This window comes from Hypanus sabinus, chromosome 30 (genome assembly GCF_030144855.1).
Source record: "Hypanus sabinus isolate sHypSab1 chromosome 30, sHypSab1.hap1, whole genome shotgun sequence".
NCBI classification, from domain to species: domain Eukaryota; kingdom Metazoa; phylum Chordata; class Chondrichthyes; order Myliobatiformes; family Dasyatidae; genus Hypanus; species Hypanus sabinus.
Window position 1 is genome coordinate 28,144,921 of NC_082735.1, and position 27,962 is coordinate 28,172,882.

General features: G+C 41.3%; 1 protein-coding gene across 12 annotated transcripts; it reads right to left on the reverse strand.

Moving 5' to 3' along the window:
- Positions 1-522: 522 nt before the first annotated feature.
- LOC132383492 (UPF0500 protein C1orf216 homolog) lies at positions 523-27,962 on the reverse strand. Of its 12 annotated transcripts, none has more exons than XM_059954502.1 (5): positions 27,590-27,962; positions 16,403-16,492; positions 5,230-5,287; positions 5,053-5,128; positions 523-3,711 (listed from the first exon to the last, which is right to left on the reverse strand). In XM_059954502.1, exon 5 carries the CDS (start codon positions 3,690-3,692, stop codon positions 2,889-2,891), a length of 804 nt encoding a protein of 267 aa, XP_059810485.1. In that variant the 5' UTR covers positions 3,693-3,711; positions 5,053-5,128; positions 5,230-5,287; positions 16,403-16,492; positions 27,590-27,962; the 3' UTR covers positions 523-2,888. The 12 variants fall into 12 exon arrangements, with proteins under 12 accessions (XP_059810485.1, XP_059810482.1, XP_059810489.1 ...); XM_059954499.1 differs by lacking the exon at positions 5,053-5,128 and adding an exon at positions 22,969-23,118 and having other exon boundaries at positions 27,590-27,960; XM_059954506.1 differs by lacking the exon at positions 16,403-16,492.

Sequence of the window (27,962 nt, forward strand, 5' to 3'; positions counted from 1 at the left end):
CTGGAAGTGCTCAGTCCAATTTCACAGGAAGTGGTTGATTTTGCATTGAAACGCATTAGAAAGCCACTTTTCTTATTAAGCAAGATTTGTGGAGTCAAAAGGGGATGAGGCAAATGGACTGGGGTTCTTCTATTATTCTGATCCACTCCAGGAGGCGGTGGCAGAAAGGCGATATGGAATAGGGAATACTTAATGATAATATAAGGAATATCATTAACAATTAACGTGCTTTAAGTGCACCTCTTTCCCCTTTGGTGATCAAATGTAAACTTTTCTGCATGCGCCTGAACTTTTTTTAAAAGTGCAAATTAGTTTCAAACTGTTTAAAGTATTTTTTTTCAGCATCTACAGAATCTCTTGTGTTTAAGTATATTTCCCAACTCTTTAACACAGTTGACATGTACTTTCACTGCAATTGCTTAGAATTTCTCATGCTAAATGTTTGCTAAATAACTGTGATATTCGGACCATATGGACAGTACATCTCATCTACATGTATCGCAGTATCAGTTCACAGTATCAAAGATTCAAAGTACATTTATTATCAAAGAATGTGTAGATGATACAACTTTGAGATTTACTTGCTTGTAGGTAGCCACAGAGCAAGAGAACCGAAAGAATGCAATTAAAGAAAAAAAAGACCAACACCTAAAAGGGGGGATAAAACCCCACAAATCATGCATCAAATTGAAGCAAACCAAAAGCATTCTGAACCAAATTGGGTCCTTAGGTCCAAACCTCAGAGCAGGCTGAAAACCTTGCTTATCAGTTCTTCATATTGGTGGACCATTTCTACAGTTATTAAACAATGTGTAAAGAACTCATTAAGAAATCACTGATTTATTTAGTAATAAGACAAACTTTGACTAAAACTTTATATTTGAAGGTGCTTAGTATTACAGACATGATAACACCAATATAGTTCTATAAATAGTCTTTAATATATAATAGTTCACTTGATGTAGGCATGATAGCACAGATATAGTTCTGTAAATAGTCATTAATATATAATAGTTCACTTTATATTAATTAATAATTGCACATCATTAATTCCTATTAACCACACACATATCATAGTGATGGTAGTCATTCAGAAAAAAAAATTGCAGCTATATTTGGGCAAACATTATTAAGATAGGTCAGATGACAAACATAACCATAATACATATGGAATAATTGTTTCTTCTGCCCACTTGCTTACATTACACATGATATGAGCTATTTTTACAAGAAGATAATCATGCCTACATGAATATCTCAATGCTTTAAACAAACCAGAAAGAAAAAGCCAGTAGTTTCAGATTTTCAGAAAACCCCTACCATCAAATAACATTTGATCCAATCCATGAGAGGGTTCCCTCAAATTTCAGACACGTATTATCCAAACAATAAGATCAGTCAATACCAGAACAGCTTCAGAACCAGGTATGCTTATAAAAGGTCCGTCCCTCAGAATATTGTTCAGCTCACAATGCCTTGCTGCCTTTATTGACAATGCAATTTCTGACTAAAGAGCACATCTTATGAATCTTATCCATCTATAAATGATCTCCATGAGCAAATGGATACAATATAGTTATTCTACATGCTAGCTTTAAATACAAACTTTACATTTTTATTAAAAGTTGATTATCTGTTACAGGTAAAGTGTATGTTTTTTAGATCCAATATCTAATATAATTAATGTTTGTGAGGAAGCTTGTAACTATTGATCCATGAGTTCCAAACTAAAAGGACTTTAATTTCAATTCATATCATATTAAAATATGAATAGAAGAGATTTTTACAAATTAGCACATTTCTTTAGTTCCATTTGAACTTTGTGTGTAAAACTGAACCAAGTACAGACTAACTTGGTTTTGCAACCTGGGGGTCCAGAGACCCCTCTGTTAATAGTAGGAATCAATCGCATTAAAACAGATTGGGGACTTCTGGGCTAACTAATGAGAAGTGTCAATATATTTCAAGCACACAAAGATTTTAAGCATACAAAAACATCTGAGTCAGCAGAAGTTAAATCCAACCAAAAACTCCTGATGATAAAGCAAACAAAAGTGGGCATAATGTCAAGATCTGCAAATTTACTGCATGTATACCAAGGAAAATCCTCAGCTCCTTTCATAATTCTCTTTTTTTTAAATCAAAAGTCAGCTTCAACTTTGAGGGAGAAGGGGAATAAACCTGAAGCAACATCAATCGCTCTATTTTGTTGACTGACTAACAAGGGGATCATTAAAGAAAAGTTACATTTTAAAAGGACAGCAATGTGTGGAGTTGGTTTAAAAACAAGGTGATAAAGAAACAAAAAATATATAGCACAGGAACATATCAGCTGCAAAATGCAACAGGGCAAGATCCTACTATAACCTTTTTGACTGGAAAAAGCTTTTCCAGATTATATAGGGATGCGACAGTAATTTTCTTTTTACAAAATAAAAACAGATCTCAGTAGAGATTAAGCGATTACCAGATCCAACAATTTGACTGACGCTGCAATACGTCCTAGGAAGTGCATCTTCATCAGTGATGTAACAACCTGGGGTCATTGGGGTCTTTCAATACGGTACACACTTGCCCAGGTGAACCAGCCAGGGTTGAAAATGGTCTCCCCACTCAATCTCCATTTTTCAGCAGTTTACCTTCTCATGCATCTCAGAAAGCAGCCTTAAAAATAAGGGGGGACTATCACTTCAAGAAGCAGCAAGATAGTGGGAAGCAAGCTCTCTCATCCAGTCAAACAGTGACACATTAATGTTGCTCACATGTCCTGACTTCTGTCACTGAGTTTCTAAGATGAATAATTGAGTTTTACTAAAACTGATTGCAGGAGAGAAGGCGATCACAGCGGTTTGCCAGATGCCGAACAACATGCATTGGTCATCGTCATGCTAGATGACTCCTTGTTTGATGAGCTTGAGCAGCTCTTTGCGGTTGCTCAGGATGGTGTCGTAGCTCTCCTGCAGCCGGTTTTGATGGTCCACGACTTTCTGCTGGAGGCTACGGATCCATCGCAGCAAGGCCAAGCGGCGGTACATGATCACTTGGGTCTGATGCTTCTCCTTCTCCTGCTCTTTGAACCTTTGCTTCTCTTGAAGACTCTGGACTGCTTCAAATATTGAAGGCAAGAAAGAATCTGCAGCAGGTGGAGTCCCAGGAATGCTTTCAACCTCAGCTTGTTGCCAAGGATCGAGTTTATCCCTCTTGACCGTTTCACCTGTCTCCCAGATGTTTCCTTCGACACTATCTGGACTTTCGATACTCAAGCAACTGCTGGAGTAACCATTGTCATCTGAAGGGGAGACAGTAGGCTCTTCACATTCCACAACCTTGGTAAGTTTGCTGGGGTGGCCCACTTCAGCTCCCTCCGGTGGAATTCGGACACACTCCCCTGAAGGTGGCCTGGTGCTCCCTGACTCCAAACTCAAGGAAAAAGGACTGTCCTTCTCTTTCTTTATTTGCAATTCCGGTTCATTTTTCAGTTGAGGACTATTTCTCAATGTGGTCCCTTTGGACGGAAGCTTGCCAAAGATCTCATTCTTGCTGGATTGCTCTACCACAAAGTTAGAATTCTTGTCCTGCTTGATATCTGTCATACCAATGGCTTCACTCCTGATTTCTAGTCCATGCGTTCCATGGCAAAGTTGAGAACTTGAAGAAAGTTCAGGGGCTCCCAGTGCCTCAATAGCAAACATACTGATTTACTTTAAAAAGCTGAAAGAGAGAGCATTTTGGACACATATGGAGAATTATGTTATCATGTAACATCTGCTTCAAGGTATGATCATATTTTATAACTTGGCAAGCAACTTAAAACTTAATGATGGATGTTCGTAAGAAGATATAAATGGAAATCTGTCTTTTCATTTACGCGAATATTTTGGGATCTCAAGTATTCATAAAGCTGCTTTTAAACACAGAAATCATGACATGAGAGAAGTCACATTTTCACTAGCATGTTAAGTCAGTTCGACAGGTACTCATAGAAGTCTTGATCTTTCATGTTAAATTTCATTTTGACCACACAGTTTTAAGCCTTTGAATTTTGACCACATTGTTCCAATCCAAAGAACAGTCAAAATATGTCCCAGGATACTAGATATAATTTACAATGGACCATAGGATCAAAGGATTTCAGATTGTTTTGCTTGAGATGCGTGCCCATGTGCATTATTGCGAACCCGAGAAAGTCCGCAGATAATGGAAATCCAAAGCAACACACAAAGGATGTTGGAGGAACTCAGCAGGTCAGGCAGCATCTATGGAAATGAATAAACAGTCAATGTTTTGGACTGAGACCCTTCTTCAGGACCATGCTCTACACTCCCCTCCTATCAGATTCCTTCTTCTCCAGCCCTTGGCCTTTTTCCAGCCACCTGGCTTCAGCTTCACCTTCCAGTTAGCTTCTTTCCCCTCCCTACACCTTTTTATTCTGGCATCCTCCCCTTTCCTTCTCAGTCGTGGTGAAGGGTCTCAGCCCGGAACGTCCACTGTTTATTCATTTCCATAGATGCTGTCTGACCTGCTGAGTTCCTCCAGCATGTTGTGTGTGTTGCATTATTGTAATAAACTTTAGATCCCAATTCACTGACAAGGTGCCATACAAAGACAACTTAAGCTTCAAACTAAACATTTAAATTTTTTATGAAGGAGAATAAAAAGCATTGGAACTAATTGCATGCGTAATTGAATGGGGAAAGAGATCAAGAAAATGTTGTGTGGGGGTTAGTAGTATTAATTGTGGTGACCCTTCTTGATATTATTTGATCTGTTGTGATCAATATTGATTTTCAGCACATCTTTATTTGATATCATTTCTATAGCAACCGATTGAAGGTAAAGCACTTTTGTCAAGAGGCTGAGGAAAATAAATATTCTATTTATGGTGTTCAAATAGCAAACCATCATACTACCAATGAATAAACAGTCGACTTTTCAGGCTGAGACTCTTCTTCAGGACATGGTGAAGGGTCTCAGCCCCAGACTTCGACTTTTTACTCTTTTCCGTAGATGCCGAGTTCATCCAGCATTTTGTGTGTGTTGCTTTCGACTTACAGCATCTGCAAAACTCTTGTGTTTATACTAGAAAGACTAGGGATTTGTACAACATGATATCCATTATGTTTAATCACTGTGAATGAACAAATAACAAGACCAAAATAAAACAGTGACCAATGTCATTAAATAGTAATTATATACAAATCCTGATCAGATTGTGCTTGTTTCAATTACCTGAATACAAGGAAATAGTTTGGATCTTGTGGCTTCTCAGAAGAAACGTGAAACACATCTGCAGTGATAATAAAGAAAACAAATTCACCTTAATTAGTTTGCTGACTAAGTATTTACCAAAGTTATTTTAACATCCCCATTTTCTTCTGTTGCAACTGTCTTCAACTCTACTTATTCCATGTGCATCTTGACTGAACTCTTCACGTTAGGGTGGCACTGCGGTTTCAACTCTCGGTAAAAGATACCATTAATTCTGGGTTGTAGAAAAGTGAATGAGTTGGTGGGGGAAGTAGATGGAATAATGGGGCTGGTAGGATTGCTCTGAGAGCCAGCATAGACTTGGTGGGACAAACAGCCCCCTCTATAGCATAGTATGTTATGGATCCACCGACAGTTACAAATATCACCAAAACTTTCAGCATCATCTAACTAACTATTGATTATATAAGATATATAAAATATTGTTTTAATATTGTTTATATAAGATATAGGAGCAGAATTAGGCAATTTGGCCCTTCGAGCCTGCTCCGCCATTTCATCATGGCTGATCCCTTTTTCCTCAGTCCCAATCTCCTGCCTTCTTTCTGTATCCCTTCATGCCCTGACCAATCAAGAATTTGTCCACCTCTGCCTTAAATACACCCAGTGACTTAGCCTCCACAGCTGCCCATGGCAACAAATTCCACCGATTCACCATACTCTGGCTAAATAAATTCCTCTTCATCTCTATTCTAAAAGTGAGCATCTTTATTCTGAGGGTGTGACTTCTGGTCTTAGACTCCTCACCAAGGAAACATCCTCTCCACATCCACTTTATTGAGGCCTTTCAACATGCGTTAGGTTTCAATGAGGTCACCTCTCATTCTTCTGGATTCCAATGAATAGAGGCCCAGAGCCATCAAACACTCTTCATATGACAAGCCTTTTGCTCCTGGAATCATCTTCCTGAACTTCTTCTGAAATCTCCCCAATGTCAGTATAACCATATAACCATATAACAATCACAGCACGGAAACAGACCATCTTGGCCCTCCTAGTCCGTGCCGAACCCTTAATCTCATCTAGTCCCACCTACCCGCACTCAGCCCATAACCCTCCACTCCTTTCCTGTCCATATACCTATCCAATTTTACCTTAAATGACACAACTGAACTGGCCTCTACTACTTCTACAGGAAGCTCATTCCACACAGCTATCACTCTGAGTAAAGAAATACCCCCTGGTGTTTCCCTTAAACTTCTGCCCCCTAACTCTCAAATCATGTCCTCTAGTTTGAATCTCCCCTACTCTCAATGGAAACAGCCTGTTCACGTCAACTCTATCTATCCCTCTCAAAATTTTAAATACCTCGATCAAATCCCCCCTCAACCTTCTACGCTCCAATGAATAGAGACCTAACTTGTTCAACCTTTCTCTGTAACTTAGTTGCTGAAACCCAGGTAACATCCTAGTAAATCGTCTTTGCACTCTCTCTAATTTATTGATATCTTTCCTATAATTCGGTGACCAGACCTGCACAAAATATTCCAAATTTGGCCTTACCAATGCCTTGTACAACTTTAGCATTACATCCCAACTTCTGTACTCAATGCTTTGATTTATAAAGGCCAGCGTTCCAAAAGCCCTCTTCACCACCCTATCTACATGAGACTCCACTTTCAGGGAACTATGCACAGTTATTCCTAGATCTCTCTGTTCCTCTGCATTCCTCAATGCCCTACCATTTACTCTGTATGTTCTATTTGGATTATTCCTGCCAAAATGTAGAACCTCACACTTCTCAGCATTAAACTCCATCTGCCAACGTTCAGCCCATTCTTCTAACCGGCATAAATCTCCCTGCAAGCTTTGAAAATCCACCTCATTATCCACAACACCTCCTACCTTAGTATCATCGGCATACTTACTAATCCAATTTACCACCCCATCATCCAGATCATTTATGTATATTACAAACAACATTGGGCCCAAAACAGATCCCTGAGGCACCCCGCTAGTCACCGGCCTCCATCCCCATAAACTATTATCCACCACTACTCTCTGGCATCTCCCATCTAGCCACTGTTGAATCCATTTTATTACTCCAGCATTAATACCTAACGACTGAACCTTCTTAACTAACCTTCCATGTGGAACTTTGTCAAAGGCTTTACTGAAGTCCATATAGACTACATCCACTGCCTTACCCTCGTCAACATTCCTCGTAACTTCTTCAAAAAATTCAATAAGGTTTGTCAAACATGACCTTCCACGCACAAATCCATGCTGGCTACTTCTAATCAGATCCCGTCTATCCAGATAATTATAAATACTATCTCTAAGAATACTTTCCATTAATTTACCCACAACTGATGTCAAACTGACAGGTCTATAATTGCTAGGCTTCCTTCTAGAACCCTTTTTAAACAATGGAACCACATGAGCAATACGCCAATCCTCCGGCACAATCCCCGTTTCTAATGACATATTAAAGATCTCCGTCAGAGCTCCTGCTATTTCTACACAAACTTCCCTCAAGGTCCTGGGGAATATCCTGTCAGGACCCGGAGATTTATCCACTTTTAAATTTCTTAAAAACGCCAGTACCTCCACCTCTTTAATTGTCATAGGTTCCATAACTTCCTTACTTGTTTCCCACACCTTAGACGATTCAATATCCTTCTCCTTAGTGAATACCGAAGAGAAGAAATCATTCAAAATCTCTCCCATCTCCTTCGGTTCCACACATAGCTGACCACTCTGATTCTCTAAGGGGCCAATTTTATCCCTCACTATCTTCTTGCTTTTAATATAACTGTAGAAACCTTTCAGATTTACTTTCACCTTATTTGCCAAACCAACCTCGTATCTTCTTTTAGCTTTTCTAATCTCTTTCTTAAGATTCCTTTTACATTCTTTATATTCCTAGAGCAATTCCTTTACTCCATGCTGCCTATATCTATTGTAGACATCCCTCTTTTTCTGAACCAAATTTCTAATATCCCTTGAAAACCATGGTGCTCTCAAACCTTTAACCTTTCCTTTCACCCTAACAGGAACATAAAGATTCTGCACCCTCATAATTTCACCCTTAAATGACCTCCATTTCTCTATTACATCCTTCCCATAAAACAACTTGACCCAATCCACTCTCTCTAAATCCCTTCGCATCCCCTCAAAGTTAGCCTTTCTCCAATCAAAAATCTCAACTCTAGGTCCAGTCCTGTCCTTCTCCATAATTATATTGAAGCTAATGCTATTGTGATCACTGGACCCGAAGTGCTCCCCAACACATACATCTGTCAGCTGACCTATCGCATTCCCTAACAGGAGATCCAACACTGCCCCATCTCTAGTCGGTACTTCTATGTATTGTTGCAAAAAACTATCCTGCACACATTTCACAAACTCTAAACCATCCAGCCCTTTTACAGAATGAGCTTCCCAGTATATGTGTGGAAAATTAAAATCTCCCACAATCACCACCTTGTGTTTACTACAAATATCTGCTATCTCCTTACACATTTGCTCTTCCAACTCACGTGCCCCATTAGGTGGCCTATAATACACTCCTATCAGTGTTACTGCACCTTTCCCATTCTTCAATTCCACCCAAATGGCCTCCCTAGAGGAGCTCTCTAATCTATCCTTCCAAAGCACCACCATAAGATTTTCTCGGACAAGCAATGCAACACCTCCTCCTCTGGCCCCTCCTACTCTATCACACCTGAAGCAACTAAATCCAGGAATATTTAGTTGCCAATCACACCCTTCCTGCAACCATGTTTCACTAATAGCTACAACATCATAATTCCAGGTATCAATCCACGCTTTAAGCTCATCCACCTTTCTTACAATGCTCCTAGCATTGAAATAGATACATTTAAGATACTCTCCATCTCCTCCTCTCTTTCCATCCCTAACAATGCATTCAAATTTATTATCCTTTTCTTTCTTCTCCCCTACATCTTTGGGCTGAGCGCATCCCTTCTCCATCACCTGCCTTTCCTCCCTCACACACTGTCTATTTACTTGCTCCACTGGTGAACTAACCTCCTCTCCCATAGACTCCTCAAATAGTCTCCCGCCCCCCCATCTTACTAGTTTAAAGTCCGCCCTGTAGCCCTAGCAAACCTCCCCGCTAGGATATTGGTCCCCCCACGATTCAAGTGTAACCCGTCCTTCTTGAACAGGTCACTCCTGCCCCAGAAGAGGTCCCAATGATCCAGAAACTTGAATCCCTGCCCCCTGCTCCAATCCCACAGCCACGCATTCATCCTCCACCTAATTCTATTCCTACTCTCACTGTCGCGTGGCACAGGCAGTAATCCCGAGATTACTACCTTTGCGGTCCTTCTTCTTAACTGCCTTCCTAACTCCCTATACTCTCGTTTCAGGACCTCTTCCCCTTTCCTTCCTATGTCATTGGTACCTACTTGTACCACGACCTCTGGCTCTTCACCCTCCCTCTTCAGGATATCTTGGACGCGATCAGAAACGTCCCGAACCCTGGCACCAGGGAGGCAAATTACCATCCGGGACTCCCGGTCACCTCCACAGAAATGCCTGTCTGAGCCCCTGACTATTGAGTCCCCTATTACTATGGACCTCTTTCTTCTAACCCTACCCTTCTGAGCTACAGGGCCATCCTCTGTGCCGGAGGCCCGGCCACTGTCACTCCCACCAGGTAGGCTGTAAGTATATCCTTTCTTAGATGAGGGGCCCAAAACTGCTCACAGTACTCCAAGTGAGGCCTCTCCAGTGCCTTAACATTGTCTGTTCCCGCTACAAATCTCATTTCAACAGCAGACTCACTATCTCAAAACCTTCCTTATCCATGACTCTACCACCCTTTGCTCTCTGTTCTATATCCTCTCAGGTAAGAGGGATCATAATCTATACAAACCCTTGGGTATTGTTGCACCTCTAGGCCTTTCTTTCCTGCAAAATTTCCTCTGATCCCATCTCCTTCCACAATGTTGTGTACTCTTTGTTCCTTCTGCCTTTCTGGCCCTAGATAATCAACCCTCAGTAGACATCCTGACCTCAAAAAGAAAACACCAGATGTAACATGTTGTCAGGCATTTTTTCCCCTCTACTGTCTTCGTTACATTTTTCTGATTCTTTGGCCTTTTCCCCAGACGGTTGTACTTTTCCCTGAAAATCAAGAACTCTCATTTCATCTTGATAACCTTTTCTGGCCTTTAACCTCCCTACTCTTCCTTGAGAACTCTCAGAACAACATCACTAGTCCCAATGTTTTTACTCTGCTCACCTCAACTAACCTATCTCACCCCCGTGTGTAACAATTTGCTAGCAGTACCTGTGTGACATCTGAGGCAAGAACAGCACGATTATGTTAACTTCCAAAAATTAAAAACCAAAAAAAAAGTTTAGGTTGATTTTTAAGTGGAAGACAAAGAGGGAATTGTTTATTTTTTTCTATTAAGATAAATCTATTTTGAAGCTTGAAAAGTTATGAATGTGCTTTTCTGTTTTGTTAAAATATTGGTTCTGGAAATCTGTCAAAATGAATTCATATTACAGTGAAAAAACAGTGACTATAAATCATTTTCCCTTTACATTAATGATGACAAAATTTTGTATGCTTGGCTAATTCAAAAGAAATGGCTTTACATGAAAGGTCTCCCAGAAAATAAAAAGCTTGAATACATGTTGATTTCTGGACGTAGATGTTCCAAGTTCCATCAGGACACAGTTCTTATCTATTCCACTTGCAAATTCCTATCTGAAAATTTGTGACTTCATAGTCAAGTGTAAAACACCAATTTTCAGAGAAAGGCTGATCCAGTTTCAGTAGGGGTTTAGATATTTCAAAAGGAACAGAGAGGGTAGCAAAAGAGGGGGGGAGTTGCATTGCTAATCAGCGACAGTGTCACAGCTGCAGAAAGGGGGGACGTTGTGGAGAGTTTGTCTACAGAGTCAGTGTGGGTGGAAGTCAGAAACAGGAAGGGAGCAGTCACTCTAGTAGGAATATTCTATAGATACCCCTCCCCTTTCTCACACACACACACACACACACTAGCAACAGAGACACACTGAAGAACAGATCGGGAGGCAGGTTTTGGAAAGGTGAAAAAAAATAACATAACTGTTGTCATCGAAGACTTCCTGGACACACCTAACTGGGACGAGGAAGTTGAAGGGTGGGTTAGCAAGTTGGCAGATGACAAAAAGGCTAATGGAGTTGTGGATAGTGTGGAGGTTGTTGGGAGGCTGTAGTGTGGCATTGATAAATGCAGAGCCGGGATGAGAAGTAGTGGTTCAATGCAGAGAAGTGTGAAATGATTCATTTTGGAAGGTCAGATTTGAAGGCAGTGTAGAGGTACAGCAAGACCTTGGGGTCCACAAAGTTGCGGTAACTTGATAGAATTGTTAAGAAGGTGAATGGTGCGTTGGCTTTCATTAGTCAGGGGATTGAGTTCATGAGCCCTGAGGTAACTTTGGTTAGACCACACTTGGAACATAGTGTTCATTTCTGGTTGCCTCACTATGGAGAGGGTGCAAAGGAATTGCTGTCTGGACTGGAGGGTATATCTTATGAAGGTGGGTTGAATAAGCTAAGGCTTTTCTCTTTAGAGTGAAGGAGGATAAGGAGTGACTTGTTAGAGGTGTACAAGATGATAAGAGGCATAGATAGAGCGGATAGCCAGAGACATTTTTTTTCCAGGACCTAAATAGCTAATACAAAGGGGCATAATGTTAAGATGATTGGAGGAAAGTATGTGGGGGATGTCAGAGGTAAGTTTCTTACACGGAGAGTGTTGGATGTGTGGAAAGCTCTGCCAGGGCTGGTGGTACAGGTAGATACATAAGGAGTGTTTAAGAAACTTACAGAGAGGTTCATGGATGATAGAAAAATGGAGCACTGAGTAGGAGGGAAGGGTTAGATTGATTTTAGAGTAAGTTGGAAGGTTAGCATAACATCATGGGCCGAAGGTCCCGTACGGATAGGTGATATTTTGTGTTCTATGTTCTATATTCAATGTCCTAGGAGTAGTTTGCCAAACTCTCTTTGTTTCTGTTGCCCATTTCAATATAAATATCCAGATATGTAAAATGAGATACTTTGCTAAGTTCCTGCCTATCCTTTCAGATGAGCAAAATACCCAAAGGCTGAAGCAAGGAGAAGAATTTGCTTGCTTTACCGGCTGACATTTTATCTCAACAACCTCAGCAACACAATTTTCTGGTCAATTTCCTTGGTGATGTTCATGGGACCGTTATACAGAAATTGGCAGCCACATCGCCCTTCATTATAAAAGCTAACCGTATTTTCAAAGTACTCCACTGGCTTTGAAGCAGATCATAATATGCTGTGAAAGCCATATTGTACATATAAACTTATTTCCTTGCATTCAGTCTTAGTTTAGCTCTATAAATTTGCTTCGTCAGTAATAAATCTGCATCTGAGAAAGTTTGCACTATGAAGCATCTTCACCAGTACCTACTGCACAATCATTAAAATATTAGATGCTGGTTTTGAGAATAATAATAAAAGAGAGGGATGCATTTTCTTATATAAAATATGAAAGTGCAAATGTGCAATTAATTTGATTATCTTAATTGATGTTGATAAGATAACATGGTTATCTTGAACCAATATGAAGCAGGGAACTAAGATAAAGATTTCAACTGTTAACAAGTTCTGCAAATCAAACCATAATTATGGTAGTCACACAAGGAAAAGTTTTGGTAAAATGTGTAGTGTTCCCACACCATTTTGGTCTTCCAAATCAGAAACAGAATCCAATTATTTAGGCATTATAAAGTATCATAGAATTGTCTGGAACAAGCACTGAGAACACACTGCCTGCATGCCTGATGACCAAATGATTGCCTGAAGTCATGAACTCTTTAACTCAAGCCAACCCTTGGTTCTGCATAGAATGAGAATTCACAGATCATTCACTGATGTATTTTCTGCCTTCTAACAACCAAGGAAAGTGCAATAAAAAATAAATAAGATTCATTGAGTGAAACATTCTGCAGGGTTCTTTGCTACCTGCTGATGTGCGTTGGTAACAGTACCTCATTTTACTTGGAGCCCATAAAGGCACTTTAGTAAAATGCTTGTCTGACTATTGCGAAATAAAAACAGCTTGCTCTTGTCTGGCAAAGCAAGATAAACCAAGGTTACAAATAAAATAAAGCTATACAATGTTTACAAAAATTATCTAAGTCTATAAATCAATTATCACAATCATTCTTAATTAATTTATTGTTGCTCTTTATTTCCCAACAGTGAAAATCCTTCGTGAACTATCTTACGACACATAGCTGTCCGTGAAGTGAAGGTATTCTAATCATGCCACTTGCATAGCAAGCTCCAGGATTTCAACTCAGCAGCGTTGTAAGAATGGCAATTAATTTACATATCTGAATGAGAATGGTGCATGACTTGGGAAATGAACTTCCAGATGGTGCCGCGTATCTATTCTACAGGCCCTGCTAGGGCAGCAGGTCACAGGTTTGTGATGTGCGACCAAAGAAACTTTGGTGAGTTTCCGTAGCACACAGCAGTCATGTGGCACAAGGGAAATGACTAATGTGGTGACTGAACTTTTACTCATGTGGGTTACTTTGATCTGGATGGTATTGAGTTTCTTGATCATTAGAGCTACAATCGTCAAGGCAACTGGCCAATATTCCATCACAACCTTCACACACCTTGTAGATGCAAGAAAGGCTTTGGGAGTTAGGACATGACCTACTCACCATGGAATATCCAGCCCCTAATCTGCTCGAGTAGCCAAATAACATATGTAACTATTCTAGTTACGTTTCTGGTCATTAGTATAACCATTCTCCCTAGAGTACTAATGGTATGCACTTAATAATGATGATGGAATCACTGAGTTTTTCATTAGGTCATAATTAATTTTATATATTGTTTGTTTTTCAAAACTCAAATTTAAATTGCGAGGTTTTTTTGCAATGTGTGGTATTTTGTGTTACAGTTCCTTTAATACAATTCTGTACATTAAGTTTTTTAATGAACACTTCCAGGCTTCAAGTAGCCAGGAGCAATCCTCAAAACACCATTTTAAAGGCTGACATCTTCTGTTTAATTTATTATCCATTTTTATTAATGTCTCGTGGAACTATACTTACAATTAATTAAATGAAAACCCCGCAAAAGTACCATCATCCAGCACATACCTGACTTGACAGGTAGCAGATAATCAGAACTTCTCATTTACTAGGAGTCAGCTTAACCATTCCCTCGAGCTGCCCACTGCCACCATCCCAACCCCCTCCACTCAGCAAAGTTGTTCAGCCGGTTATTAGAGCCTGCTGGGTAACAGAATTTTCACTGCACACATTACTTCTTATAAACAAGTGAAATGAATGTATCTTCTTGCTGGACTTTTTAAATTAGTGAAGCGTTTGGCAGCGCTAGGAAAATCCCCAGGAGGCAGCCTCATGCAAAGTCGATTTCCCATGCAAGCGCTTGCAAGGACTTCCACCTAAAACTATGACATGACCCTTTTGACCCTGAAGGGAAGTCCATAAACATGTTCAAGAAGCAGCTTGTGTGTAACACCAAGCAGACAATGCGGCCTCTGTGCTCACGACTCAGAGAACCTGGAAATCCAGAAGAAATTTCACAGTCCAAGAATGAGCAACAAGTTAAGGGAACAATATTGCAAAGTAGCTTTTCAGGTCTGATATTATCAAGAAGGAAAGTTCAGGTTGTCAAGGCAGCTGTTCCCCTTGCCACATTTCACTGCCTGAGGTAGTTTCTGCTGTGAATGGTGTACTTGCTATGACCTCTGCATCCTTGCCAACCTCCGTAATCTGCGGTATAAGATATGGTCATTGCATTTTTAGTATATGGTCTATGCTAGAAATCTCCTATCAGCTGAGTAATGCCAAATCTGAACTAAATGTTTTTTCATTTTCCTTCCTCTGCTCGTGCCCCCCCACCCCCGTTAAAAACCGTTAAAGGGTTTCTCGTGATGGAGTTAAAATATTCTCCTTGCTAATTTTCAGATGGAAGCACTCCTCAAAGTCATGGTACACACTGCTTTCAAAACAACTCATAAATATTCATACACAAAGGGAAAATGTGCCCCAAGGTCTTTTCAGATATGCCTACAGAATTAATTGTGTCACTTACTTTTTGAAATGGAGTGTGCTACCCTTGCAGGGTGAGAGAGAAAAAAAACATCACAACATTGAGAAACAAGTGATGCAAAGCAAATTCATCTGGCTTTAATTAATCACATTTCCATTTATTATCTTGTGGCATCAATGCCAGGACAAGCTGGTGTAAAATGAACAGAGGAGAACTCAAATTAAATAACTGATTTGGCATCATCTCCAAACATCATTAAAAGAATTATTAGCACTGAACACAAAGAAGTAAGCAGGGTGCAGCCTAACAGATTAGTAAAATGTCTGCAGGTAATAACACTGGACAACAAAGATTTTGCTTTCTGAATAATTTTGGGTGTATCTTATGTAAATCACCATAAAATTTTCTGAGCAGGTGCTATTTTGTGGAAATTGCCGACTTTTGTTATTTCAATTCTTAATTCAAGTCAGAATAACTGCTGCCAAGATTAGGGAAGGGACTTTTGTTGATCCACAAATTGAACAGGTCATCAATGACAGGTAATGCGAAGAACTTCTAGTGGGACAGGAGAAAATCGCATGGAAGGTACTCAAGGATGTTGTTGAAAATTTTCTTGGCAACCACAGAGTCACAAACTACCGCAGCTGGTTGACAACATGCTTCAAGCATACAAAACCACGAAGTGCAACATGTTACTACAGTTTCATTTTCTGCATTCCCATTTAGAATTCTTCCCTGCAAATCCTAGCGCTATCAGTAAAAAGCATGGCGAAAAGTTCCACCATGACGAGAAATGGTATCAGGGAAAATGGAATCCATCAATGCCGGCTGATTATTGTTGGACGCTTAAGCGAGAAGCCTCAGACACTGAGTACAAATGAAAATCATCAACAAAACATTTTTAGCTTAGTTGAACTATTGCAAAGCATCAGCACCATTAGGCAATTAAATGCATTACAGTATACTCAACAATTGTTAATTTCTTGTTTCTCCAAATTCTTAAGTGATACACGTAGGCTAAATTATATTTGTGTTAAGCTTCTGGTGGTCTATCATAAGCAAAAAGAAAATTTCAGAGGAGACAACACTTACAAATAAAAGCGTCCAGTGTTATAGCCTAAAAATCTTGACAACTTTCTTTCACATCAGTCATTTACACACAGTATTTGGAGCGAAAATGATCTGCAAAACAATGGGAAAAGGATAACATGCCAAGTTATTTTCCTGCATGTTTCTGCGCTCATTCCCTGAAAGCAATATCCTTCAGAATCTTTATCCAATTCTAGTAACGTTAATCATGTTAAGAATTCCTTGACTTTTCATGTTCAGTTAAGTATTGCTTATAATGTACGTAAGGGTATTCTTGCACTAGTTTACAAGATTTATACCTGTGATTCTTTCACTACACTTCCATAATTTATACAATTGTTAAAATTCAAGCATAGGTTAGTGTAGCCATTTCAGTGGCTCTATGCTAAATGTCAAATTCAGGAATGGCAAAGGGGAGTTTTTGGTTAACACATTAAAATGCAAATTGTTAGAAGGTACTAATGATCTGAAAGTCAAATGTAGATATGTTCAATTACAAGTGCAATTATATCTAATTATCTAATCAATGGCAAACAATAAACCTAATATTTAAACTGAGGTTGCGTAATAATGAATATATTCATTTTTTATTCATTGGTTTCATTAACTTTCATTCAGAGTTGATTATTAACTTTTTCCTACTAGCCCAATTAGCCGGCCAGTGGTGTAATAGCATCTGCACTGGATTTCGAGGCAAGCGGTCCCAGGTTCGAATCCAGCAGGCTCCTTGCACGCATCCCATCCATGCTGGGCAGACTGTTGAGCTAGCAACTCAGTCTTGTTAAAAAAAGACAGACAAATGCTAAAGAAATGATGTGGAAAGGACCAACAACAACGGGCCCAGTGCCTCACTTTGTTACTTTCTGCTTTAAATGTGATTTTTTTGTTCCCTCCTCTCTGGGCATTTTTGTGGCATACTTCATTTGTAATGCAAGAAGATGGCTGAGTTATTTCACCCAAATTTACGCCATTGCTGCAAAAGAAGCAAGCAGACATTAGGTGGCATTTGACTGTGGACTGTAGTGACTTAGTACTTTTCCCACAGTGAAGCACCTTGATGGGTGAGATTGACAACACCAACTCCTTGTAGATAATGTACTGGAGCAACACCACTGTTCAGGCATATTCTGGAGTTAGGGTATATAGCAAACAGTCCTCAGATTTGATTGTGGACTGCAGATGGAATTTAAAATGCAGCTCTGACCAAAAGCCTCCCTGCAGCCACAGACTGGGTTTGATTTCAAACCAGGAAACACCCAATCACTTCATGTCTGCATGTGCATGAATCCAGAGAGTCAGTGGGAATTAACATTCATTTTGAGTGTCTGGTGTGTGGGTGTGGGTGAGAACTATATGTAATTCAATGGAAGCATTGTAGATATACTGTAACAACAGAATTGTCCTGCTGTTATCTTTGATCTTTAGCATATAAAAACTTCATGTAATATTGGGTTGGGAGGCTTCTTCTTACAAGATTGTTTCAATATGATGTCTGCTGCTTGTTTTTGCTGAATATATCCACTATCTTCAATGTTTCTCCAGTGACGCCATCCACATCACAACGACCATGTTGGATTAGGTGCAGCAACGGTACTTCCAATGAGATCCATTATCAGTGACAAGAGAATACTTCAAATAACAAATGTGAAGGCAAATTATCACCATCTACCAAGCATGTTAATACTAAACTCATTCTGAGCTAAAACATTTAGCATCCTTCACCAACTGAAGCCATTCTTTGTTTTTTAAAGCAACTTTATAGCTCTGCTTATTAATGGATAAAGTATGTCAGCCTCAACCAAAGGCAATATCAAAGATACGAGGTAGAGTCAGCAAGTGGCCAACATTACCAACACACCAGAAATGACATCTTCAGAGAAGATAATGAAAATGTAAGTGAAAATTAAATTATGAGAAGTAAAATTAACTGCAGGTTAGGTATCATCTCTGGACATGAACAAACAGTCGCTGTTTCAGGCCTCATCTGGACTTCTGACCAGCTGAGTTCCTCCACCATTTTGTAGGTATTACTCTTGATTTTCAGCATCTGCAGGGTCTCTTGTGTTAATGAAATTTTAACATGAGACAGGCTTACCTCAAAGGAGCTGCAAAGATTATTGTTAAGAGAAGCAATAGATGCTGGTATTGGAGCCTATGATTACTGGTGTCAGCAAACGGGGGCAAACACTCTTATATAGGTTCACAGCCAATATAAGTACTTTTTGAAAATTGCATCCAATTTGCACAGGGCAGGCTCAATAAACAGCAATGAGATCAACCCCATGAGCCTCCGCATACAACACATCATTCTCCTCTCGGCTATCTTGACCATACCTCTTCCGACCCTGTCTCCGGTGAAAATGGTATTCCCTTTTCTCAAACAAGAGAAAATCTGAAGACGCTGGAAATCCAAGCAACGCACACAAAATGCTGGAGGAACTCAGCAGGCCAGGCAGCGTCTATGGAAATAAGTACACTCGACATTTCGTCACGCCGAAGGGTCTCGACACGAATCATCAACTGTACCTTTTTCCATAGATGCTGCCAGGCCTGCTGAGTTCCTCCGGCATTTTGTGTGTGCTGTGTGTGTTGTTTGGATTCCATTTTCTCATTTCCTGTTACTAGGATGAGTGTTCCTTTCCAGGACATCAGAGATATCCTTCTTTTTCGAAGTACGGGGTTTCCCTTCCTCCATCATTAATGCTGCCATCACCTGCATCACCTCCATTTCCCAGACATCAGCTCTCACCCCATCTTCCTGCTGCCTTAACAGTGATAGAGTTCCTCTTGTCCTAAGCTACCACCCCTTGAGCAGTGTAGTGATTAGCACAATGCGCACAGTACAGTTGACCCAGGTTCAGTTCCTGCTGCTATCTGTAGAGAGTTTATACGTCCCCCACGGGCTTCCTCTAGGTGCTCTAGTTTCTTCCCACAACCCAAAGACGTACTGGTCGGTAGGTTCATTGGTCATTGTAAATTGTCCTGTGATTAGGCTAGGGTTAATCCGAGGTTGCTGGGCAGCGAAGCTCAAAGGGCCAGAAGGGCCAATTCCGTGCTATATCTAAGTAAAATAAAATAAAATAAAATTCACTGCTTCTCACAAATCTCCCTCCCAGCACTTACCCCTGCAAGAGGCCAAATGCTATCCCTGCCCGCTCACCTGCTCCCTCACCTCCATTCAAGACCCCAAACACTCCGTCCAGGGAGGCAACAATTCACCTGCGAACCTGCTGCGTTGCCGATTGCGTCTGGCACTCCCGGTGCGGTCTGCTCTGCATCGACGCCACCCGTTATAAACAGAGGGACTGCTTTGTCGAGCACCTCCACTCCATTCACCAAAAGCAGAACCTGCCGGTGGCCAAACAATTTACTTCTGATTCCCATTCACGTTCTGGCATGTCGGTCCATGGTCTTCTCTTGTACAATGAGGAGGCCACCCTCAGGGTGGAGGAGAACACATTATATTCTATAGTCTGGCTAGCCTCCAACCTGATGGCATGAATATCGATTTCTCCTTCCGGTAAAAAACACCTCCCTCCCCACTCTGCTCTCTTACCTCTTCTCACCTACTGATCACTTCCCTCTGGATCCCCTCCTCTTTCCCTTTCTCCTATGGTCCATTCTCCTCTCATATCATATTCGTTCCTCTCCAGCCCCTTACTTTTCCCATCCACCTGGCTTCCCCATTACCTTCTATCAATCCTCCTTCTCCTACCTTTTTATTTTGGCATCTTCCCTCTTCCTTTCCAGTCCTGTAGAAGCATCGTGGCTCGAAACGTTGACTTCCCTGAAACGTTCAATTCCCTGGATGCTGCCTGACCCACTGAGTTCCTGCAGCATCTTTTGCATGAGATCAGACAAACTGTTAAATGAATATTGGCCAAGAATCTTAGGACGTTTCTTTTTCTCATCATTTAAGCAGTGCCCCAAAATTTTTAATGTATCTCTGGGAGGACTGACAAGCCCTTGCTTTAGGTGTCTCATTATGAAGATGGCTCTTCTGGAGTGCAATAACTCTCCATATTGCATTGAGCTATGGCCCAAGTATCTGGAATGGGACCTGCACCCATGTCCTACAGCCTCAAAACAAGAACACAACTAACGGAGTTGAAGCTTGTTGGTCATCAAATAATAAAGCAGCTCACTACCTGTGACATGCTCTCTTCTTGTCAGGGGGAGTTACGGGAGCCTGAGGACCCACACTCAATGATTTGAGAACAGCTTCTTTCCCTCCGCTATCAGGTTACTAAATAGCCAATCAACCCGTGAACACTTCATGTACCTTTGTTTTTGCACTATTTATTTATTTTGGTAATTTATAAATTCTTATGTCTTTGCACTGCACTGTTGCCCCAACACAGCAAATTTCACATCATAGGTCAGTGATAAAAAACCCATTTCTGATTCAACAGATTACATATTCTCAGCTTTGAAGAGTTCAGTTGTCAATTTTACAAGTATTTGTTAGTGAAACTCAGCAAATAATATCGTCATTCCAAACTGCTCACACATCACTAAGCAACTGGCAGCTCTTGTCACTGAATGCAAGAAATGCTACTCACTGCCCTCTGGAGATTGTTATCGCAAAGCGTGCTTTCTTTTCCAGTAAAGTGGTTTAAGATTGGTATCAGAAAGAATGCTTTCTTTTCTAGTTAAGTTGTTTAATATTAATATAATACTGAATATTATTATATTAATATTATAGAAATGTACGGAGGTAGATTCAGGAACTCTATGTTCTGAATCTCTTTGATTGGGGAGATTTAGCAGATCACCTAAAGAACTGAGCTTACTGCATGCCTGGCAAATCCACTGTGGTTTGGCTTGCTCCGCAGCAGGGGTTCCCAAACTTTTTTTATACCATGGACCCTTCCCATTGCCCGAGGTTGAGAACCCCTGCACTACGTGTTCAATCCATGGGCATTGACCAGCTGGGCAAGGAAGCAGAAGAAAGTTTCATGAGAAAGTCCTGGGTTGTGACCAATTAAAATAATGAATAGAACCATTGTTGCCTGTAGAAAAATGTTGGTGCACAATCAAGATAAAACACTAAGATCCTTGAATTGACTACACACAGTAGTTTCTACATTATTGTGACATTCCTCTTCCCCTCCAAAATCAACAGACCAATAGTGCCTTCTTAACCCATGGTCTCTATCACTAAAGCAGGCAATTGTTCCAGATGTACAAGAACATCTAACCCCCCCCCCCCAAGAACCCCCCCCCCCCTCCCAAGTTACATTCTACTGAGATTTGGAAATGTCACTATCTCCTTATCATAGTCAGGTTTGCTATATCCAACAACTTCTTACCCAGTAGTGTTACTGGATTGCCAACAACAGAAAGACTGAAGTGGATCAGACACTAGGAGCAAGGGCTTTACCCTCTGGAGAGAAGGAGGATGACAGGAGACATGATAGAGGTATACAAGATATTAAGAGGAATAGATAGAATGGACAGCCAGCGCCTCTTCTCCAGGGCACCACTGCTCAGTACAAGAGGACATGGCTTTAAGGTAAGGGGAGGGAAGTTCAATGGGGATATTAGAGGAAGGTTTTTTACTCAGAGAGTGGTTGGTACGTAGAATGCACTGCCTGAGTCAGTGGTGGAGGCAGACACACTAGTGAAATTTAAGAGATTACTAGAGAGGTATATGGAGGAATTTAAGGTGGGGGGGGTGTTATCTGGGAGGCAGGGTTTAAGGGTCAGCACAACATTGTGGGCTGAAGGGTCTGTACTGAGCTGTATTGTTCTATGTAAACACAGTTCACAACCTTGTCAAGAGCAATGTGATTTTGCTAACAATGCTCATATTTAAAGAGTGAATTAAAAGAAAAGATATTTGGCATCAACAGAAAATGCTGAAATGTTGGACAGCGACAATCTTTCAACACTGGATAACTTGGCTGCATCTGTGCTCTGAAGATTACTCTTATTCCTCTAAAACTTATGCTTTTTATAGCATCCCCATTAAATTACAGAGCTAAGCATGAGCAAGAGGGAGGGTATTAGTGAGGGGATGGAATGGACAACTTTCTACTAGGTGCATCTTGTTAGGATTGCCATTTCACATGCTACCTGCTAATAACTGAAAGACCAAGTATTGCCTATTAAAGTGATGGAATGGGGAGAGAAGGAATATATCTTAGAATCCTCATCCATGTTTCAGCATTACACAATGAAGATGAGTCAGAGTAAAATTATTTCACCTGGCAATGTACTTAACCACTTCAAAATCAGTGTGACTTGAAGCATCCTTCTGTGTTTGATTGGCTTTGTGTTGTGGCTCTGTCATGAGCCCTGTGGGCCCTTACAGCTTGCTGTAGAACATTGACCTTCTAGGCTTTCTGAGCACCTGTTATCTTAACTAGTGCTGTTAAGCGCTTGTGCTTTCAGTTGAATCTTGTCTAGTTAATTGTGACTGGCATGTGTTTACCCTATTCTACGATTACTTAAGGCGGTCTCCAGTTAGCTCTTTAGCAGAGTCCTACTGTGTTATAGAGAAGGATTTGTCTTGTGGTGGTTCTCAGTTGTCCCTTTGAGGCGCTGTTGGTATACCTATGCCTAACCTCTTGTTTCTTTCTCTTTCTGGGGATCCTGCTGTTCCTCTGCTCCTCGGTCGAGTCGTGAGCCTGCTGTCCGCTGCTCCTAGGTTGAGCTGGTGCTAGCGCCCTCCGTGACAGAGAGAGTCTGGCGTTCCTCTGCACTTGGGTCCAGTCCTGCAAGTGCACACTGTGACAGTCACTATTGTGATTCACTGCCGTAGTATTGGATTGGATGTGTATATGTTGAAATGTAATCTAAAATTAACGTTGTTGTACAATTGCTCAATTATAGACTTCTTACATTTCAATCTCCAAAGAAGCATTATACCCAATTTTCCTTAGCAATGTCCTTTGCAGCCACAGTTACCTTCTTCCTACCTTTGGCATTGGTTATTACCAAACGGAACCTTCTGTATAAAAACCTTTTGCTCTATTAGAAACTTCTTTCATTCTGTCCTATTTAGTAACTGCCTACTCCCCATCACTCTCTTCTTACTTACTTATTGCCCATTACATTGCTGGGGTTTAGGGCAGCAATGAAGGTTCTCCATCTCTGGTGGTATTCAGGCCTCTCTTTATTGCATCAATAGCTTCCTCTCAGTTTTCACTGCTGTTAGTCATGCAAGTCCCAGGTAGAGATGGAGAAGAATTCTACATTGCTGTTTCCATAATTATTTTGTTGTTAGCCCTGAGCTGAACCCGTTGAACCTTGAGGACCAGTGGACCACTCTTAGTCTGTCCTCTACCCTTTGACCTGTTTGGCATGGGTGACCCAACCCAGAGCCAAAGCATAAAGCGTAGACTCCAGCCAACATAGCTCTTCTGGTCATTGAGGCATGAAAGGATCTCCAAACCACAATAAGGCTGTGGTCCACTTGGAAGCACCACCCCTGCATCTGCTGTAAAAGACAGAGCCAACGTGGATCTGTAAAGAATAAGTCATGTCTAGTGTTTGGATGAGGCAACTGATGGATGGTGTTTACATATGTTACTTATAAGGGCATATAAAGTTGTGTTAAGTAGAGATAACAACCATGAGCGGGCCATCTGATGACTTGCATACAGCATTGGCAAAATGACAGAATATTGTAAAGTTAAAAATTCATGTATTCAAATTGACAGTGTGTAACTAGGGTTGTCCAAAACGGATCTGCATTGGAGCTGGAGCTACTCACCATCTTGATGAATGGAAGAAAAGAGACGTCTTCATTGAATTTTACAGGAACACCACTGAGAGCACCTTGACAAGCTGCATCTCCATCTGGTATGGGAGCAGCAGAGCATCGGACTGGTTGTCCCTACAAAGGACTGTGAGAACGGCCAAGAGGATCATAGAGGTCTCCCTACCATCCACTGTGGACATTTATGAGGAGTGCTGCCTATGCAGGGTCCTTAGTATTATTAAGGATCCCACACATCCATCCAACATCCTCTGACTTTCTACCATCAGGCAGGAGATTCTGATGCATAAAGACAAGACTGGTCAGGGTGGGAAATATCTCAGACCATTAGGTTGGCACATTGCATTTGAAATGCCACCAGATAACTTGTACTATACCCTATAATATTTAACTTATACACTTTGTATATTTATGCATAATTCATTTGTAAATTTAATTCTTACTTTCCTAAGTTATTGTGTGTTATACGTGTATTATGTGTACTGCTGTCCTTTACACTCTGGTCTGGAGAAGCGTTGTCTCGTTTGATGGCATACATAGTTAAATGACAATAAACTTGACTTCTATGCCTCAATTTGTTGATGACACCATGAGGCATAGTAGATGGTGCAGGCAGAAATCAACATTTACCAAAAGTCATTACTTGATTCACCTGCAATACTAAAGACCTCTGCACTAGAATCCGCAGTGCCTCCAGTCAATCTATTCCAATGCAGATATAACACTGGCACCCACCCAGCAATGTGGAAAACTGCCCAGTACATCTCAATAACAAAAAGTGTAGGACAAATCCCTCTTAATACCCAATTAGTCCATTTCAACCACCAGCAAGGTAATGCAAGCTGTTGTTGTCACTGCTGAGAAGTGGCACCTACTGATAAACATCTCCCTGATGTCCAGACTGATTGGGCCGAATCTCTCAGTTACACACTCTGAGATCAAACATGGACGAGGGTTGAAGTTCAGAGGTGAAGTGAAGATGACATTATGGCAGCATCTAGCTGATTATGGCTCAAAGCAGCCAGCACAGATCCAATAAGGCAATGGCCTCCTTTCATTGGGAAAATGGAAAGGACAAAAGGAAACCATTCTAATGACTAGAATAACATTTCACATAAAAGAAAACGATTGTAGTTCCTGAAGGTCCGTCATCCCAGCCGTACTAGGGGACTCCTTGGTGGAGGATCCTGAGCTCAATCACACTCACCTGCTTTGTCAATTGCCCTCCTTCTATCATGAAGTCAGAAGTGCGCTTTCTCACTGTGCAATTTCAATTCCATTCATAACTTCTCAGTAAGATCAAGATAACATTCATAACAAGCAAAATTACCAGTCAAAGGTGTCAGGCAATGATTATCGTCAACAGCGGATAATTTATTCACCTACCCTTGACATTCCGTGGCAATATCCTTACTGACTTCCTACTATCAATAACTGTCATGGGCCCTGCAGGCCAGTGCGGGTGAACCATAGAGCGTTGGGCTCCGAGGTTTCCAGAACACCTGTATTCATGAATTGCTGTCTTATCTAGAGTCAGTAAGCCCTTGTGCTTTTTGCTTAACCATGTCAAGTTTATTTTGACTGGCACAGGCTTTCTGCATAGTGATTATTTAAAGCGGACTCCTGATTAGCACTTATTGCGGGGTCCTTGTTTTGAGAATGATCTGTCTCGCTGTGTCGCTTGATCAAGCCACCAAAGTTCTGTTGGAATTCCCAAGTATAAACTCTTGTTTCCGTCTCCGCGTGGAAGTCTGTCGTTCCTCCGCACCTGGGTTCTGTCATTGCCAGCGCTCACCATGACAATATCTAGGGAATACTGCAGCAATAAGGACAGCTCAGATAATGGGCGTCCTGTGGTCAATAAATCAACTCCTGACACCCCAAGACCTTTCCACAAATCAGAAACATGATGGAATTCACTTTGGATATATGAATGTAACGCCAGCAATTCTCCAGAAGTCTGACAATGTCAGAAACAAAGTGACTGATTTGTACCTTTTACACAATTTTTCAAAGTTCAAAGTAAATTCATTATCAAAGTATATATATATATATATATATATACACACACACATACATGTCACCATATACAATCCTGAGATTCATTTTCTAGTGGGCAAACTCAACAAATCCAAAACCCATAATAGAATCAATGAAAGACTGCACCAGCTGGGTAACAACCAGTGACCAAAGGACAACAAACTGTGCACATACAAAAAGAAAGAACAAATAATAATAATGATTAAATAAGCATAGACACAAGAGGTATTACAGACACTGGAAATTTACAGCAATGTGCTGGAGGAGCTCAGCAGGTCAGGCAGCATCTATAGAAGGGAATAAGCAGTCGGCGTTTTGTGCTGAAGCCTTTCATTGGGACTGGGAAGGAAGGGGGATGAAGTCAGAATAAGAAGGATCCTTGAAAGTAAATCCATAGGTTGTAGGAGCATTTCAGTGGTGGGGCCAGCAAAGTTATTCCTTCCATTTCCTCCAGCACCAACACTTGTAATATGCATCATATACAAATGCTCTGCGGTTACTCATCCAGGTGACTCTGAGATTACCTTTCAAACCTCTGAGTTCTAGCATAAAGAGGGGCATTGATAGCAGGTGGATGGGAGCTCCACCAACCGCATCTTCCCCTCCACACCACATACCTGCTCAACTGGACATACATCACTACTCTACTGTCATTGAGTCTGAATCCTGGAACTCCCTACCTAACAGTACAGTGGCAGACCCTACCCCAGAGCATCCAGGGATGGGCAATAAATGCTGGCCAGGCCAGATCCTAAAATAAAATCTTCCCAATTTGCTTAGATGCTTATAAACCGTTACACAGCTATCTTCCATTCTTAAAAATGCATAACTGGCTCCATTATTACAGCTGCACACCCTCTCCCCTCAGTCTCAAACATTTTCTTCTTTATCCCTCGCGTCAACCAGCTACCCTGCTCCTGGTTTACTGTCCATGGCCAGTTCCCTGGTGGGCTCCGCGTTGACAGCGATAAATTTCAACGATAGCTCTCTCTCTCTCTCTCAACCTCTGTCTCTCTGTGTGTCTCACAATCTCACTCACACACACACACACACACACACACACACACACACACACACACACACACACACACACACACACACACACACACACACACACACACACACACATTTAACCGTCTAGCCCCGTGAAAGATAGGGATGCATTTCATTATTTCAAGCGCTTAAGTTTCTTTTGAAAACAAAACGGAATGGGATTTCAACAAAATCCACGATTCCGGTTCTCTGTCTCCGCAATAAAATCCGCACATGTTTCAAATACTTTCCGTCTGTGATTCCACATCCGACCTGGGCTGCGCGTTAATTATAAATCGCTCCCTCCATAGACATCACCCCTTCCGCCCAAGGATGCAAGGAGCCCCGCCGCTTATCTGGTCTCTGCTGCGTTGACCGGACATCTGACCGACCTGCCGCCGAGAAAGCTGGGCTCCTGTCGCTCGCTCTCTGCTGACATCGCACCGCAGCCCGGAGCAGCCGCAGACAGCGGAAGTACATCACGGAGCAAAAGCTCGGCTGCGGCAGTTCCGTCATTCCGAGCCGAGCACGGGGAGCCTCCGCAAACAGCGGCGAGCCGGCGTCCGCCACACTCCCCGCACCGTGTCCAGCGGGAGGCAGCCCCGATCCAACCAGGATTCATTGCCAGCCAACACACCGCTAGCGTGACAATGCTTTCCCATTGCCAAGCAGCAGGACATAAAAAGGAGATGCAGATGACAGAAGACTGAAATAAAATAGGCAATGCTGGAAACACATCTGTAGGTTAGGCAACATCCCTGGAGA